The 18206-nt window shown below is 39.3% G+C and overlaps 1 protein-coding gene across 1 annotated transcript in view; it reads right to left on the bottom strand.

Annotated features, from left to right (window-relative positions):
* LOC139467041 (DNA-binding protein RFX6-like) overlaps window positions 1-18206 on the bottom strand; it is a 78675-nt gene that overhangs the window by 20771 nt on the left and 39698 nt on the right. The window contains exons 6-7 of the mRNA XM_071248753.1: window positions 12482-12509; window positions 2551-2658 (exon numbers count right to left, since the gene is read on the bottom strand). Of these exons, the coding sequence (XP_071104854.1) occupies window positions 2551-2658; window positions 12482-12509 (136 nt within the window). The remainder of the gene's footprint in view (window positions 1-2550; window positions 2659-12481; window positions 12510-18206) is intronic.

Below are 18206 nucleotides of genomic sequence, written 5' to 3' on the forward strand. Positions count from 1 at the left end.
CAAGTGTTACCCCATGAAAACAGCACCAAACTCGGGAAACTTAGCCTCTAACGCTAATTACATGAACATAATTTATCATTTTATCAGTTTATCATTGTCCTAATTATGGAAAGATGGGTTCCATATTTCATAATTGACACAAATAATAGCGTCCAGGACAAGACTGGATTCAGGGAACACTTATTTCACAATATGTATGTTTCAGTATTGAGGAAAAGGGATGACAGCTACAGGCAGGAAACTATAGAAAGATATTCTCCTGCAACTGAAACTGATCCCTTGAGGAGAAAAAGCTGATTTGTAAAGTAAATATTCCCTTGGTTGTAAAAATGTTCCCCTGCAAAGAAAATGTTCAATTGGAATCAAGAATATTCCCGTGTTAGTAACATTGTTAACCCGTAGAACAAATTAATTTGGTTTCAAACAAAATTCAAACTCCGTTGGCGCACATGGTCGCCTAAAACTGTTTTCCTTTGTGGGAATATGTTCATCTTTCCGAGGCAAGGGAGTTAACTGACTATATGAGTCCAGTTTCCACCGTTGTCGAACTAGGCTGGAATTATGGCAGTTGACTATCTGTTATTGTACAGAAGTTTACAATAATTCTCAGAGAACAACAGTGAGCAGTAGACTACCATGTTTAATGCATTTGTTATTCACATACATGCATGTTTCCGCAGATACAAAGTTTCCCAGTGAGTTAAGCAAGACCATGCCACAAAACATTCCAACCACTCCGCAGTATATCACCATATTCCCACCCCGCCCTTCTGCAGATCACCCCCCCCCCCCCCTCCCTCCACACGCACACACACACACACACACACACACACACACACACACACACACACACACACACACACACACACACACACACACACACACACACCCGCTTCTCCATCCCCTTGTTCCGGACAGACCACGGCCCCGAGGAAATTACAAGCCAAATAAATCTCCTATTCATCCAGCTCCCCCTCGAAAACAGCCTGCCCATTGGGCTCCGTCTAAATAACGCGTGTTTGCCAAGGCTTTGAAGGTGCTCTCGGCATTTCAGACTCGGAATAAGTCGGGATTTTAGAACAATTAATAACCACACGGCGACATTTGGTTTATCAATGTTACAATAAATGAGAAAAGAACCATGCACAATGAAGGCGGTGACGTGACTAGCGGTTGGGCAAGACAGACATAAATTTACTACTTCTTGAAATTTTAATGGATTGTGCGGTGAGGCCTGTTATCTCGCATATCATTTAGTTATTAATTTTCCTACAGTTATGTTCGCAGTCTCTTTAATCATTACAAATGGAATTAATATCCCAGGTTGATTTCTGTGTGAGTCTGTGAATGAGTGATGGCAGCACTAGACACAGTGTATGAAGATTAATGCTCGACTCTTACGGCCATTTGAACACAAAAGTGCTTTATATTCGTTATTTGTGCATCGCCTGTTTGGTAAATGACTGTGTCAGGTGTTATTGTATAACATAAGGATAGGTACGGGGTTCTTGTTCCTGGCCGTGTGTTCAATTATTGTAATTAAGCACTGTGTGATGCTTTATGAAGCCAGGAACATTATAAATGAAAGACCTATTTTTTTCTCAAGAGCGAGTGAGTTGGGTTTAACGCCGTTTTTAACAGTACTCCAGTTATATCACGGCATGTTAGCTTAATGTTGGAGGAAAGCTCGAAGTGATGCAGGTCTCAGACGTTTACCACTTTGATGAAACCCACGAGCACGGGTATGGTGCTGACAATCCTAGAAACCTAATCGGGGCGAACCGGGATTCGAACCCACAATCATAGGTTTCTGGTGTGCCCAAGGGACGCAGCTCTGCACAGCGAATCGTGGCGCCTTAGACGACTGGGCCACCCGTGCCCCCTTTTTTCACAAGAAGAACAAGAGTAAGTGATTATTGTTTGTCACCACATCAACAATCTTGCAGCTATTCGCGGCGAAGAAGTACAAGAAAATGACAAGCGCCTATTATAATAACAATAATTGCAACAATACCATATATTGTGAAATGTTTGCACGGAAAAATGTATGCATGCTTGACATGATATGGTAAAAAGAATGTATGTTGTTTGTTTGTTGTTTAACGCCGCACTCAGCAATATTCCAGCTGTATGACGGGAGCCTGTAAAAACTCGTGTCTGGACCAGACAGTCCAGTGATTGACATGAGCATCGATCTACGCAATTAGGATACGATGACATGCACAACCAAGTCAGCGAGTCTGACCACCCCATCCCGTTTGTCGCCTCTTACGACAATAATGTGTTGTTGAAGACCAATTCTGACTTGGATCTTCACGGGATGCAACTGATTCGTTAATGAAAGTTGATATATTGTATTAATTTGGATTTCAAAACTGCGCATCTTTAAAACTAGTCAAGGTGTACATTGTATGAATATTCTGCTTTCATAACAACATATTTTTTCTTTAAAATGTTACAAAGTGAATGATCAAAGTATTCAAGTTAGATATTAATATTTGAAAGAAATCTACAAATCTGAAAGTGAATGATGATGTGTTAGTTATTTACCTTCTCCCGCGGTATAGAGAGGGGGAGGATGAGGAAACGAGCGTTGGGGAAGTCTGGCAGGAGAGTTCCGGTCTTTGAACTCAATGAGTACTTCCGAGTGAAGCCGCCCTGGAACATATATTTAAAATAGTGAATGCTTGTCAAGTAGTGTCGCCGCCTTGAGCAACATTACGGTTACATCACGGTGTGTCGGCTTGATGTGGGAGGAAAACCCGAGGCGAGGCAGACTGAAGACGTGTACCACGAAGGTGAACCAACAATCACGGGTACGGTGCTGACAAACCAAGTGTCATATACACTGCCGGGCAAAAGGAAGTATACACTTGAAATTTGAATTTTACCAAAAAATTACAAACGTTATCAATAACGCTGAAAACTGTCGCCGTAACAATGCAAACTTAAGATCACAACTATAATACCCACATCAAATACCATCGAATATCCATTTCTTGCTTGTTTCATTCCTAGCCACCATTAAACATGGGTGTATACTTTCTTTTGCCCGGCAGTTTATAATCAGTAAGGGGTTCGAAACTTCGATAATCGAATTCTGGCTCGACGAAAGGACTGAACTTCAAGGCATAGCGAAATAAATCACTCGGTCACCTGTCAAATATTAATATTAATAAACATGTATTCACATTTCCAGATGCCTAAGCATAGCCTTTCCCGCAACAGTGTTGGGAATATACACAGTTGATTTCCCGAACTTCGTTTAGAACCTCTATAATGTGACTTTCACAAGTTAACTAGTTATTTACTTCTGTAAATGTTATTGACAGACAAACATCATACGTCGTGTGTTGTTTAGTTAAACGAATGAATTAACCAATCAGGCTGGTTTAATGAGGTTCGCTTGTACTGGTGTTGTATGGGGTCAAATGAAAAAAAAGGAAATGTTTGGTAAATTGTCAATTCACAAGAAGGCGATATACTACTAAAGATAATAATACATCACTGATAGTTATTTGGTCCTAAATACACATATGTGCAGTCAAACGCCGGCTGGCGACGCTCCCAATTTAACAAATCCATTTTGTGATGCAAAATCCCTTTGTACGAATCTTCAATAATAATCCGTAAAGCCAGGTTTCCGTAATAACGAGGTATCATTGATCAGGAGGTTTCATGAGCAAATCTTAATGTTGGTTTAACAGCTCTTGTTTACGTATAAAATATACAGTTTCATTTATAGGAACTATGGAAAAGAAAAACCACATATAGGATACATGCGCCATTGAATACTGAAACACAGGACCCACATCTTGTCTCTGTGAACAGACACACGCCCCACGCTACAACAAAGAAAGAAGCAGGATACGGGACCTCTGTGACCTACTAGAAATGTCAAATTTTAAAGGGTGCAGAAAACTTTGAAACATTGGTATGAACATTATCAGATATGGTCTTATGACTGACATCGGGATTTGTTTCTTTCTTTCACTTAAAAGGTTTGGACTTTTGACTTCAGAGTTGATCAAATACACAAATATGACTGAAATGAGTGATTTTTTAAACTTCAAATGACAATCTATATTTGAGAAAGTATGACTGAAATGAGTGATTTTTAAAACTTCAAATGACAATCTATATTTGAGAAAGTATGACTGAAATGAGAGATGTTTTAAACTTTAAATGACAATCTATATTTGAGAAAGTATGACTGAAATGAGAGATGTTATCAACTTCAAATGACAATCTATATTTGAGAAAGTATGACTGAAATGAGAGATGTTTTAAAATTCAAATGACAACCTATTTTTGAGAAAATATGACTGAATTGAATGATGTTTTAAACTTCGAATAACAATCTAAGATTGAGAAAGCCCGTTACCGAAGATGATTCTTGCCACTATATTTAAAAACATTTTTATCTAGATTTTCTTTGAAAATCTTCTTGGGACAAAGACTTGATCATGTTCGCATATTAGAAAAACGATTCCTGATTTCCCCCCTAAAATCAGCCTTTTTGACACAATTTATCCTATGTATTCAGTGTTTTCTATTATGTCCAAAACATTCAATTGTGTAAAATGAACAAAATCGAAATCCCATTCATATGAACACATCTGAAACAATCCCAAAGGCTTTGTTCATTTATTAAATTATGCAGATCCTGTGGGTAAAAAAGGGCTATTATCCTCTCTCATCTTTTCCAGATAAGATAAAACATATATAAAAAAATATATATATAATCATATGGTGGACGTTTTTTTTTCCAATTCATACAGGTATTCTTCACCATAGAAGCCAGAAAATGTTATAAGAAATCAAGGGATACCGCAATGCAGCCATATACTTGCGATGTTTAATTTGTAAAATTTGTCTTGACATTCCATTAACCATTACGAGCATCTTCTATGTTCTTTACCTATCTTTGATCTGTAGGTAACTTTGTTGAGACCATGGTGGATATCGCCACGGGTGAAAAATGACCTCTTTCGGGCAAGTTAATGGTTTAATAGCAGCGCTAATGTGTTGCCTCTAGTCCGTAGGTATGTACATGACAGTTGGCAAAGCAAATAATTACAGACAATGTTTGGTCGCTAATATCAAAATGAAGTCATTATCTAATCTCGTTAGGGATTAGCCTCAACTTCTACATCTTTATGTTGACAAATTCTAGAAAAGCTGAGCAAACGCTCTTCAGGTGGGTTTAAAATTCCTCATCCCGAAACTCAGATGATGTGAGTTGGTATTTGACTTCTGTGGACGACGGTAGATCAACATCGCCATCAACACCGAAATGAAGGAAGAAGGAATTAATGTTTGACTGGACCAACACATCACAACCTATGTGTTCAGTGCAGGCGTTTATTTGTAGGAGTTATATGCACACACCAAACCAAACATATATGTGTTCATGGTCTTATTTTATATTGTCAGTTTTAAGCAGTTAAAACTACCCTCCTCGTCTTCAAGATTGAGAGAGTAAAAGCGAATATGGGCTTGATAAACTTTTTGAAGACTAAATTTGATGTTTGACGCATCAGTGACATAAACAATATCAGATCCATTTCCGTATTTTGACTTGTAACACATGTCCTATGCTTTTATAGATGAACAATTGACTTGCCTTTGCGTGTGTTTGTGATGGATGCCACAGTGCAGGATACGCTCAACTTTAAGCGAACTTTAGTGATTCATAAACACATGCTCATGACATAGTCGGAATCGTAAAGTCGATTTTAACATAATATATTTCTTATGAATATTGAAAGAGTTTTGTCGCTTTTAATTTTTGAATAGGTAAATAATTTTAGAATGTCAATATCAGTTTATGCATGTCTGTTCTTGTGTTATTTACAAGGTTGTGATATGTCTGATTTCCCCAACTGAAAGTTTGAAAGGTAAAAAACATTTCAAGAGTGATTTCGCGTCGACGCCAGGCTGCATAAACACCACTAAGCTATTCCGGCCTGTGTTGACAAGTGGTTTGTGTACATAGAAGAGATAAAAATCTCTGAGTTCATATCATCCATATCATCATAATTATTTTTACCAGTTAACAGTAAACCACAGTACACAATATGCTCACGGGTACTATGTACGTGCGCGGTTTGTATACATATTGCTCCGGGTATGCATGCGATGATATGCATGGGTTATGCATGAGATGATTATTATGGATAGTGTGGTAAATAACTGGTTATTTTTCAAGGTACATACATCATAACCAGAGTTAATATTGAAAATAGAGATATATATGTAATACACAGAAGAGTGTGGTTTAAGACTTGTAAGAATCTGAAAATCTGAAATTAGAATGAAGTGTTTTCTTGTACGAAATTCAAATTTTCTGCCAGTTACAGCTTCTACAGTTTTCAGTTTGGTTTTAACTAAAGTCCCAGTCATTACATATTTTTCATTTTCAGAATTCTACCAAAAAAGAGTATGTATCGATGTTCAATAGTTATAACATATATAAAACTAATTAATAACATTTAAAAACTTTGATTGTAAAATGCCTCCGACATGTCATACGATCAATGAAAATCCTGGGATATTATAGCGACAGAGTTCAGAATCGCAATGTGTTCCGTCAGGGCATATGGTAAGTAAAACAGTGGAATAATCATGGTCATGTCATAATCACATAGATAGGGGAAGCTATGCCTACTTATAGAATATGTTAAGGATGTATCAGATATTTTGATCAATAAGTTTATTATCTACATAATCAAATTCAAACTATGAAAAGAACACCAACACCAACATTGCGCAAGAAGATAATTCGGTCAGGCTTTTATATATTCCTTAACCGATTTAGGAGTAATTATTTCCTAACATTTTCACACAAAAGTAAATTTGGGGAGTTATCTTACATACATTTCATTTCAATCTTTAAATTACTATTATTAGCATTATCGACATCATCATCATCATCATCATCATCATCATCATCATCATCATCATCATCATCATTATTATTATTATTAATGTTGTTGTTGTTATAATAATAATACTACTACTACTACTACTACTACTACTACTACTACTACTACTAATACTACTACTACTACTAATACTACTACTACTAATAATTATTATTATTTGATTTAATTCATGAAGTAATTTCATCAGTGGGACGTTGTCACAGGAGGTCAGAGGCTCTTCTACTGCACAGCTTTACAGCGGTAGTAACGTTCCCGACTCGCAGTCATCAAATCACGTTCCTGGGTTGTCGGCGACTCCACCGTCAGTTATCACAGAAGAAAGTGATGCTGGATGACAAATTACCCCTTTACCCGAAATTGATCTCTGCTCCTTGCAGCCTCCGTTTAAAGTAACCGCTTATCTTGTCTCCACACCACTACACTCAGCGCCCATACAACACTAATTAAGCCCGGCGTTTAGGGAGGATTAAAAGGATTTCACTACTTTGTTAGACAAATCTGCTGGTTGATTAAACAGCTATACCTACTCGTATCTGACTAGTACACGAGGAGTGGTGAAGAAAGGTTTCGGTTATACAAAGATTAAGATGTCGGACAAAGTTTAGATAACATTCAATCGTCAATATATGAGACCAAAATCATAATACGTATACCAATGACAGGCGTCAGTTACATGGACCAAATACTTGATTACTTCTTTTATTACAAAGGATTGACTTTAAGCAGTGAATGGTGTGGTACATTTCACCGTTAATCGAAATTAAACGCGAAGACTAAATTCCTGAATGGGGATATCTAAAAAACACTGAACTCAAACTATAGATTAAGGACGAGGATTGACGACCGTATTCGGACAACAAAAGTAATGTATTTTAAAGAAAATATAAGCATTGAAGTATGGCTATGTATTTTTAAATAAATATGTTAAAATGATTGACTAACAGTATTTTTTTTATTAAGATATAAATATAAATATACCACACGCGAAAATTGTCTGTGACACACACACACACACACACACACACACACGCACGCACGCACGCACGCACGCACGCACGCACGCGCGCGCGCGCACACACACACCCGACTTTTCCCTGGGTGTGCAAACAAAAACTTAGACGTGTCAGTTTAACGAAAGAAAAGTTTTGAAGCTCATAACTGAACAGTTTCTGCGCCCCCTTCTGACATATCTAATCCTTTACACGACGACGGATCGTTTGGCTCGTACCAAGTAATGTTACCACGCGAAAGGATAATTAAAATGATGAAAGCCGCACCTCTCAAAATGTTGGCTACTTAACCTCACAATTGTATTAACATCTATACTGCTACACTGAAACGGAAGACTAACAGCGAATTGCAATTGACGACGATCAAGAAAATGAAACCCTTAGCATCGTGAGCCTGGACTTCTAATAGACAATCAAAAGATCTCAAGAGTATAGAATTTGAGACAGAAAGGTTCATTTGTAAAGTTATAATAAAACAAACTAACATTTTTTTATTTTTAAAATAACCACGTTGCCAAGCTCATCCCCTTAAATTTACATCAGACAGACACTTCCTCAAATGAATTCTAAGTTACTGTCGGCTAGTGAAGTTATAAGTAAACACTTTGACATTCACAAAACTATTATTTAAACCGAATTTTTCTTCCGGATAAAACTACTTCTTAAACATTATTGACCGCCCCTAAATAACTCGGCCACACAGCTTGTTTAAATGTTTAGCATAATGATAAGAAAGATTTAAAAAACCCTTTCATGGCCTGACAGGGTTTATTTTGAGATCACGCGGTCACTATCATCCCGATGTAGAGAATAGCGGAACTGTAGTGATGACGTCACCGTAAGCTGTTACGAATAACACCACATATCTATCACTTTATCAACTAGTCTTATCGTCATAGCCATTGAGTCTGATCCTTAAACCCTGGTGGTTCGCCAACGCGACTTATCTGGTAACGGTTTAAAACACTAACCACGCCGGCATCATGGGTCTCAAGCATGTCACCACAAAGTTGACTTTAACTTTCAAAATGTTAAATGTACTAATCTCGAGATTTGTCGCGAGATTTAGCGTTACTTCAGATCCTAATCCGGGTAATGTACATCAGAGAAAGATGAGGATGTCACTATCAGTAAGTGTGACCTCCAACCTCTGGTGCTAAGCCTGAAGCTGTTATATTACAGATATCTGGAATTTAAGGATGCTGTAAATTTAAAACGTCAACGCGCGAGAATAATCGCTAACATGATATGTGCTTATTGCTAAAGAAATAAATTATCCCGAGTTTCAATTTGCAAAATAAAGGTGTAATCTTGACGTCTGACAAGATACGGATCAATTGACAGTGCCAACAATTTGAAAGATATAAGCAACAAAACCTTTTGTTCGTCCGTTTTTGTTTTGTTCGATCCATCTAACAGTAAATGATTAACTGTTTTACATAACACCCATGAAATAAGGTCTCAATTCATAAAAGACACTACTTATATCTATGAGAATTGGCTTTCACTTAGTGTGCGTTCATTCGAATAGCGAGTGAGTGAGTATAGTTTTACGCCGCTTTTAGCAATATTCCTGCAATATCACGACGGGGACACAAGAAATGGGCTTCACACATTGTACCCATATCGGGAATCGAACCCGGGTCTTCGGCGTGACAAGCGAACGCTTTAAGCACTAGGTTACCCGACCGCCCATCATTGTTATATGTATAAACTTGTATAAACGTCGGAGCCTGTGTTAGCGTTCCAACAAACGAGTGTATGCATGCTCAATTGCTCTACAGTGAAGCCGCATGTCCTGTATACGTTACATTAACAATTATATCGATTTATTGCGCCAAAATAAAACGTTCGGCTTAGCTCATTGGGGCGGATTGGGGATTCGAACTCATAATTAGCGGAATTTGGCGCACACGATTTCATAGACCACTCGACCAGGCGCGATCATATTGTATATCCGACATCGTCATTTGAGTGGTATAGCATAATAACGTACCACAACCAATAATGCTGATGTGTCTGAATACCGCAACAACGACATTTGATACTTTACTGTGTGCGGTTGTTGATGACGAATAATTAACAAATGATATTATTCAAGTACAATGTTTGTATGTTTGTTGTATAACGTCACACTCTGCAATATTCCAGCAATATATAGCCCAGTGGTTAAAGCGTTCGCTCGTCAGGAAAAATACCAGGGTTCGATTCCCCTCGTGGGTACAATGTGTGAATCCAATTTCAGGTGTCCCCCGCCGTGATATTGCTGGACTATTGCTAAATGCGGCGTAAAACCATACTCATTCGGCCACCAGTGCCTCAGTCTGAACTGAAAAGGCATTGGTTGGTCAGGCGTGACTTCGCTGCTTACTTCCAGTGACAACATTTTGTCTTGTCCAGACGCCATAATTAACAGACTGGTGCTGACTGCTTAAATATAAAACGTCAAAGCCAGAGAATCACCAGTCTCGATTATCCCCAAACTGATTCTATTGCGCGCAAAAGGCAAACTTGCTGTTAAGGCTGCACGACCACCGAGCGCTTCAAACACTAATTTACTCAACCGCCCCGTAAAAGAAATAAACGGACATCAGATTTTGTTTAGTCATGAAATCTTTATTAACTTACTGAGGCCAATCGCGTAACACCTCGCACTTGCCACCTGCACCTGGGCATAGCAATACTACGTCTGATTTGACGGTCACAAAAAGAGGACAGTTAAGTTGATAATGGTCTAACAAAGCATGTTAAATCATCTCAGCTTATCGTTAAAAAAGTGCACCTTGTTAAGTGAAATGTTGAGACCCCCAGAGAACAAATCTGCCACGACCCAGGAAAAATGTTATAGGGGGTGATATACAGCTTTACAGCCCCCAGGAAGCGGGGCGGGGTCAGTGACGGGGTGCAGGGGTAGTAAATCTCATCGGCAATGGTTCATATTCAACTTGACTTATGATCTGTACTTGGTGTATGCTTGCTGTCACGCGGTGCAAAGCATTTGTAGTGTTATTGAAAAATGAACATATATATATATATACTTAATATTACGAAAATCTATTTTGAATCTCTAGTATGTTCAAATAACGGTATTTTGGGTGAAATGAGTTCGGTCTAACGTTACTTTTAACAGTACTACGGTTACATAACGGTGCATCAGAGAGGCTGGGATGCCGATCTTCTACGTTTCTAACAACGATAGCCACGAGCACAACTATGGTGCTGACAAATCAAGGATGAAACTGAGGAAAATCTAGGATTCGAACACTTTATATAATTATCATCGCATCCTGAAAGGCCCAAGTGCCGCAACTCTGAACAGCGAATTTCAACGCCTTCGATTGCTGAGCCCCATGTTCGGTCACTTATAGCCTCCTGTAGTTAATTCTGGTGAAGACATCTGGCTAAAGCCTCCACTCGCTACGTCAAAGACTAAATTGTGTAAGATTTAAAAAATAAAGGCAATGTGTGAATCTCTCTCTTGGTGTCCCCCGAATGGTGATAAAAGCGCTGAAAGAACTCTTTTAAGTATTCTGTGAGGTGACATCACATAGTTTAAATGACAAACTGTAATAATGGCCCTTTAAACAAATGAGATTATTTTAAAGGAATTATTATGAAAGTTATCATATATATATATGCTCATGTCAACGCTTAGGGGTTTCGGGCATATAAACACACTAAATGTATGTACCAAGCTGATTTTCTTTGTAGAAGATGAAAAAGACCACAGATTCGCTGATAGATTTGCTCTTAAATTTCACAAAAATAAGCTAGTCCATCCTTATTTTTATTTATAAAATCAATTTCGCATTCTCACACCTTCCTATTGTCAGGCTGAAGGTTGCCACTTCCCGGTGACTTTTTTTTACAAACTTCGTGCCCATTGCGTAACGGATATGCTACTAGATGTAAAACAGGTTTATGGATTTTTGTACTATTTTAACAGGTTTAAAGGAAGTTACACCTCTACAAACATCCTCCGAAACTAATTTGCAAAATGTCTGACAGCTCCGCCTGTCAGCAACTTCCGGTACAGACAGCCTCTGAGCCCAACGCGAGACAATACTAGCATCGCGAAGTCCCGCGGAAGTTGGTCGGCGGATAGCGAGAAGTGGCAGGAATGTTCGCCATGCTTGTCATTTCGTGTCTAGCCTATGTTCTTGAGTTTGAAGATAAAACCGTAATCAATGTTTTAGTTTCCCCTAGCCAAAGACGGATAGCCAAAGAATGAGGCTACTTAGTGTGTGGGTTAGAGGCCGTTACGGCGGTCAACATGGCGCTTTAGGGATAGATAAATCCTTTGTTCATCCTCCTCAATGGTTTCGTTCCCTCTGACGGCTTGTGTCGGTCAAAGGACGGCGATAAGACATATTTCAAAAATTACAAAAATGTCGATATTGATTGACCGTTACGCTGTTTCATGTCGTCTGATAACAAATATCAAAATATGCAAAGAACGCTGATCTGATGCGTTATGACAAAACAGGATATATATTTTGATAAAATAAAGTTGTAATGACTCACCTCGTTCTTTAACTTGCATCCTGAGAACCTAGAAAAACAATAAACACGACTTATCATTGGCACCGTTTGTATAACTAAATTATAATCACGTATATTGAACAGTATTCCAGTTGAATGCCTGCACCCACGAGAATATGTATGCTACTTACATACTAGTACCTAGAGTGGTGATGGGGACGTACCTGGGTTTGATATGAAATCCAGATTACAAAAAAGGGTGCAGTAACATACATTTCTGCAGTACATATACCAGATAAATGACTTAAATCCATTTCATGCAAGTATCTTTTCCATTTTACTTGTTTCGACTACATAATTCGGAGTCAGTATACTGTGTCTGCATGGGGCATTCATGTTAAGCTGCGGCATGGCATCACTACTACTACTACTACTACTACTACTACTACTGCTAATACTACTGCTGCTGCTGCTGCTGCTACTACTACTACACTACTACATGTACTACTACATGCTGCTGCCGCTACTACTACTGCTACTACTACTACTACTGCTGCTGCTGCTGCTGCTGCTACTACTACTACTACTGCTATTACTACTGCTGCTGCTGCTACTACTACTACACTACTACATGTACTACTACATGCTGCTGCCGCTACTACTACTGCTGCTACTACTACTACTACTACTGCTGCTGCTGCTCCTACTACTACTACTACTACTACTACTATAACTGCTGCTACTACTACTACCACTACGACGACGACGACTACCACACCAACATTTGCTACGATTCTACTATTATCGCTGCTACCATAAATAACTGTTTGGTATACATAATGCCCCGTCGTCCATATTCCCAAGAGTCTGGTATAGACAGGTAGTGCTGTAGTGGGTATGTGCTGATATAGCTGCTTATGAGGGCAACCCTCGAGTGGTGACGATGTTATCAGTAAACATGGAGTATTTCGAGGACCCGAGCGACAACAGTTTAAACAACTTGCTACAACCCACAGTGTGGGCAGTATACAGTCAGTATACACTGACTTAAAGTGTCACGACACGCTAGAGCACGCACACACTCACGCACCCCACCCTACGGTACATGTTGATATACCATCACACCCATATGGTACTGACACGCTGATATACAATCACATCCCTGTGATACTGACACATTTATATATCACGACACTCTATTGTACTGACATATTGATATACTATGACACTCTGTGTTACTAACACATTGACATACAATGACACCCTGTTGTACTGATATATTGATATACTATAACACTCTGTGGTACAGACATACTGATATACAATCACATCCCTGTGATACTGACACATTTATACATCACGACGCTCTATTATGGTGACATATTGATATACTATGACACTCTGTGGTACAGACATATTGATATACATTGACACCCTGTTGTACTGACATATTGAAATACCATGGCACGCCGTGGCACTGATATATTCATGCGCATGACTCCCAATGTCATTGACATATTGGCACACCGTGGTACCCATTGGCACTGACATATCAAGATATCATGTCAAGATGCTGACTTAATTATGTCGTTGGTCTTGTCTAACCTATGTCCAAATAGTACTAGCAATCTGCCAAAGGTCGATGTTGAGTGCAAGCACACTGACTCCTGCTACTGATTCGTACAGTCAACATGTTATAACCCCCTGTCTTTATGGCGGAGGTAATAATGGATCACAAATCTGCCTCTATCGCCGGAGCAAAAAATAAGGCACCCCACAACGTTATTACTCAAACAAGAAAGGTATTCAAAGTCATTTTCCGCCGAACCCATGAATAATACACGGATGAGTAATGTCCCATGGAACGAAGACATACTTTCATGTTAAAGCACAAGTAAGAAGTTTATCACGACAAAGCGTTAAGGCGCTCTATTAGCTGTAAACCCCCGCAGCTTTGGTAAATCCCGGTAGAGGGCGCTGTGCTGGACATACATCATGGCCGCCAGGTGGCCTCTGGCTGTAATCTCCTATATACAACAAACAGCATGGAATATATGGACGCAAGGGACACTTATTGACAAGAGATGAATTAATAACCCATAAGAATGATTTGAGCGTGATTTCAGGAACAGAGTTGGAACTGTGTGTATGAATGACTTTAAATCGGTTTGTGTGCAAGAGATAAATTGTTATCTCTACAGCTTACATTTCGAGCCCCTTCATTGTCCCTATATTACAAGCGCCAGGTGCACGTGTATCAGTTTGTTGGCTCTCTCTATGAAAACCAAATATATTTCCCTTTTTGTTGATCAAAGCGATGATTCACAACTCCGGGAATTCCTGTTTGAACATGGCATCTGTGAGAGTTGGTTTTACCTTTTTGGTATTTGTAGCATCGTCTCAGACGACATTATATTTGATTTATTGATAGTGGTCTATTTATGTTAATTGTGTGATGTTTTACATCATAATAATAAGAACCCCCTCCATGGTCTAGTGGTAGAGAGTCCGCCCGGAGAGCGGAAGGTCCCGGGTTCGATTCCCGGCTGCGTCATACCAAAAGACGTTAAAAGATGGTACTTGTTGTTACCCTGTCTCGGCATTAAGGGGCTAAAACAAGGACTGGTCGGCTCGGAGTCAGTATACTGTGTCTGAGTGGGGTATTCATGTTAAACTGCGGCGTGGTATCTCGGTGGGCTAGCACTATAAATCGGCATCAGTCCGGACTAGTACAAGCAGCCACACACACACACACACATACCCGTGCATGCACGTCGCTATATAAGTGCAATAATCTTAAACCCAATTTCACCTCACCTCATAATAATAAGGGACGGTCGGGTAGCCCACTGGTTAAAGCGTTCGCTCGTCACGCCGAAGACCCGGGATCGATTCCCGACATGGAATATGTCCAATATGTGTAGTCCATTTCTGGTGTCCCCCGCCGTGATATTGCTGGAATATTGCTAGGCGTAAAACCATTCTCACTCACTCACTCACAATATGATGCAAACCTGCCCATAATCATAACATATTTCTCTTGAGCAGATTCCACTATACAATTTCTACAATATCATAAGCATGTTTTACTATATCATTACCAAAGCGTGATGGTGTTCGCGAAAAGCGGATCCTGCTCCGCTGGGGACACCCGTCACAAACGCATGCACATGTTGCAACCCTGAGTAAGATGAACGTTTGGACATTTTCGTAGAAGGATGATGCTGGAGTGTCATAACTATCATAACTACCATATTACCATAACTGTACACGCTGCGGAGCCTCGTCTTGATATGGAATATTACTTAATTATTGGCTCACTTCTGATAATACCGTATTAAAATACATAAATATCCTTTACTTTTGAAAATATTCATTTTCTGATCATCATCTAACGTTTGTCCTTACATTAAGCTATTGAAGTATTTGAGGATCCTTGTGGTTTAATTACCCACCTGAACTAAACATATAAGAGACCAGTGAGGCCGCCTCATCTGTTTCATATTCTGTGCATAAAGACTGTATGACAAGAGGTATGACGTCAGCTTTCCAATAGTCAACTTTCCCTTTATGTAGAGCACTATTCTAGCAGCTCCAGTCTTTGGTGTCTACATTTCACAACGTTTGAGGTACACTCGAGCATGCTCTTTCTACGAATATTGTTTAATCAAGGATAGAACAGTCAAGGCCTCAGAAAAGCTTCAAAACGCACAGGTAGACATGTGGAGGACATTTCCAAGCTTGACGGATGTACCATTGATATGTTCTCGTTTTTTCAGGTGAACAATTGACCTTCCTCTGCATCTGTTTGCGTGCAGGATGGGGCAGAAGACGCCCACCTTGTTGTGAACACCTTGTATCATCACACTTTGGAAAAGATTAATAAACACATGCTTGTGATATAGTCGAAATCGTAAATGGCCTCTACTTTTAGGATATATTTCTGTGAGGTGTTTTGTCGCCTTTATATTCAACGTTTTGACTCGTCTCACGGAGATTCGGCTCCAACGTGGATACGCAATGCAAACACCTCACTCCTCAATTAACATGCCTGGAATATTACAAAAAGAGCCGTTAATCCCTATCCCTATTCCCGCAGATGATGCACGAGTATGATTCTTAAGTATATCTCGTAGGATCGCGTTTTCAAATAGAACTCATTGTTTTTGAAAGAAGCCAACTGCATGTTAAAATTTTCACATTGTTGAATTAATTTCATCAAAATCGTTAGCAGACATCCTAAAGAAAGAGACATAATAAAACTCATTCGTGTAATCGTTCCATCGTCAAATCATATGTTCAAATACTAATGACAATAAATCAAATCCATGCTTAACGAGACCAAAGAAGCAGTATTCCTGGACCAGTAAACCAGATGTCAAAACGTACAAGTTTTAAAAAGGCAAGTATTAATCCGCTGCAGATGTTCGTCAACTGAAGAAACTAATAAAGCTTGATCTAATTCCAACTGGACAAGCGGTTCTTTATACTGAGCTTTTGGGCTTGTACCAAGTCCCCGGATACCTTTATAGGGTGATTTGTGAACCATAAACACTTCCAAATATTATATAACCACAAAAAACGGCCCAACACATATTTCCTTTAATGTCTCCAAATGCGCATCTTGCCGAGGTTATAGCACGTTCCTGTATTGACTCAGGGTAATAAAATCTTCACGTGGACTCGAAGCGACCAAAGAGGCAAACAAAAATCACCCAATGATTGCTGTATAACAGTTGTAAATATTTCATTCCTTCTGCACGTTAGGTCGGTGATAGTAAAACATAGAACCCTGCACAATTTGAAGGCGTCAATTGCGTAACCCCGGACCAATCTTAAGTGTTTCAAAAGTTTAAAGTCGTGTGAATTTCACTGTAAATTTGTCAATAATGACGTTCGGAATGACAGACAAGGGCTCGAGGGAACGAGTATTTCGCCAGCAATGAACCTCATGTTGATATTTCTTCTCTACCAAATGACTGGTTTGATATACGACAACCACTTAGGATGCATTTGTGAAGTGAGACGGCGGCTAGCGGAGTAGTGCAGAGTGCCGCGTGTGCACCTTCAGTTAATCCCACGGGCAAACCAATGAGACAGTCAAGTTGCGAGATAGGCAACACACTTTAGGGTTTTAAGACTGGCGACAACAAAGACTTGTTGTAAAATGGCGTTGGTTACTTCTTACCAACAATAACACACTCCTGATGTTCCTTTGTCTCCTAACAACTGTCGACACTTCTCGCTCATTGGATTAGTGGCTTGTGTGTGTGAACTCGTGCTGTGTAGATCTGAACTATAATTATTTATCTGAATCACTGTAATTTGAACAAATGTAGTGATCTGAACTATAATCTTTTGGACGGCAGTAATTTGGACTCTTGTATGGAACTGAAGTCGTGTATGCATCTGATTTGAACACTTGTAACATAGTGATCTGAACTATAATTATTTGGACGGCAGTAATTTGGACTCTTGTAGGGATCTGAACTCGTGTACGAATCTGGTTTGAACTTTTCTTATGTGTTTGTCTGATTTTTGTAGCGATCTAAACTCTTGAAGTAGATGTAAGTACTGTTTAATTTGGGTAATCTGCACAATTTTGGGGTTTAACGCCACACTCAGCTATATTCCAGCTATATAACTGCGCCCTAATAATATTTGCCAAATATTCAGACAGTTCAATGATTGATATTGTGAACAACAAGCCATGCCGTCATGGTACGATGACACGCAATCAACCATGTCATCAAATCTGACCCCCGAT

The sequence above is a fragment of the Haliotis cracherodii genome, unplaced genomic scaffold (assembly GCF_022045235.1).
Source record: "Haliotis cracherodii isolate W230 unplaced genomic scaffold, xgHalCrac1.p SCAF_19, whole genome shotgun sequence".
NCBI classification, from domain to species: domain Eukaryota; kingdom Metazoa; phylum Mollusca; class Gastropoda; order Lepetellida; family Haliotidae; genus Haliotis; species Haliotis cracherodii.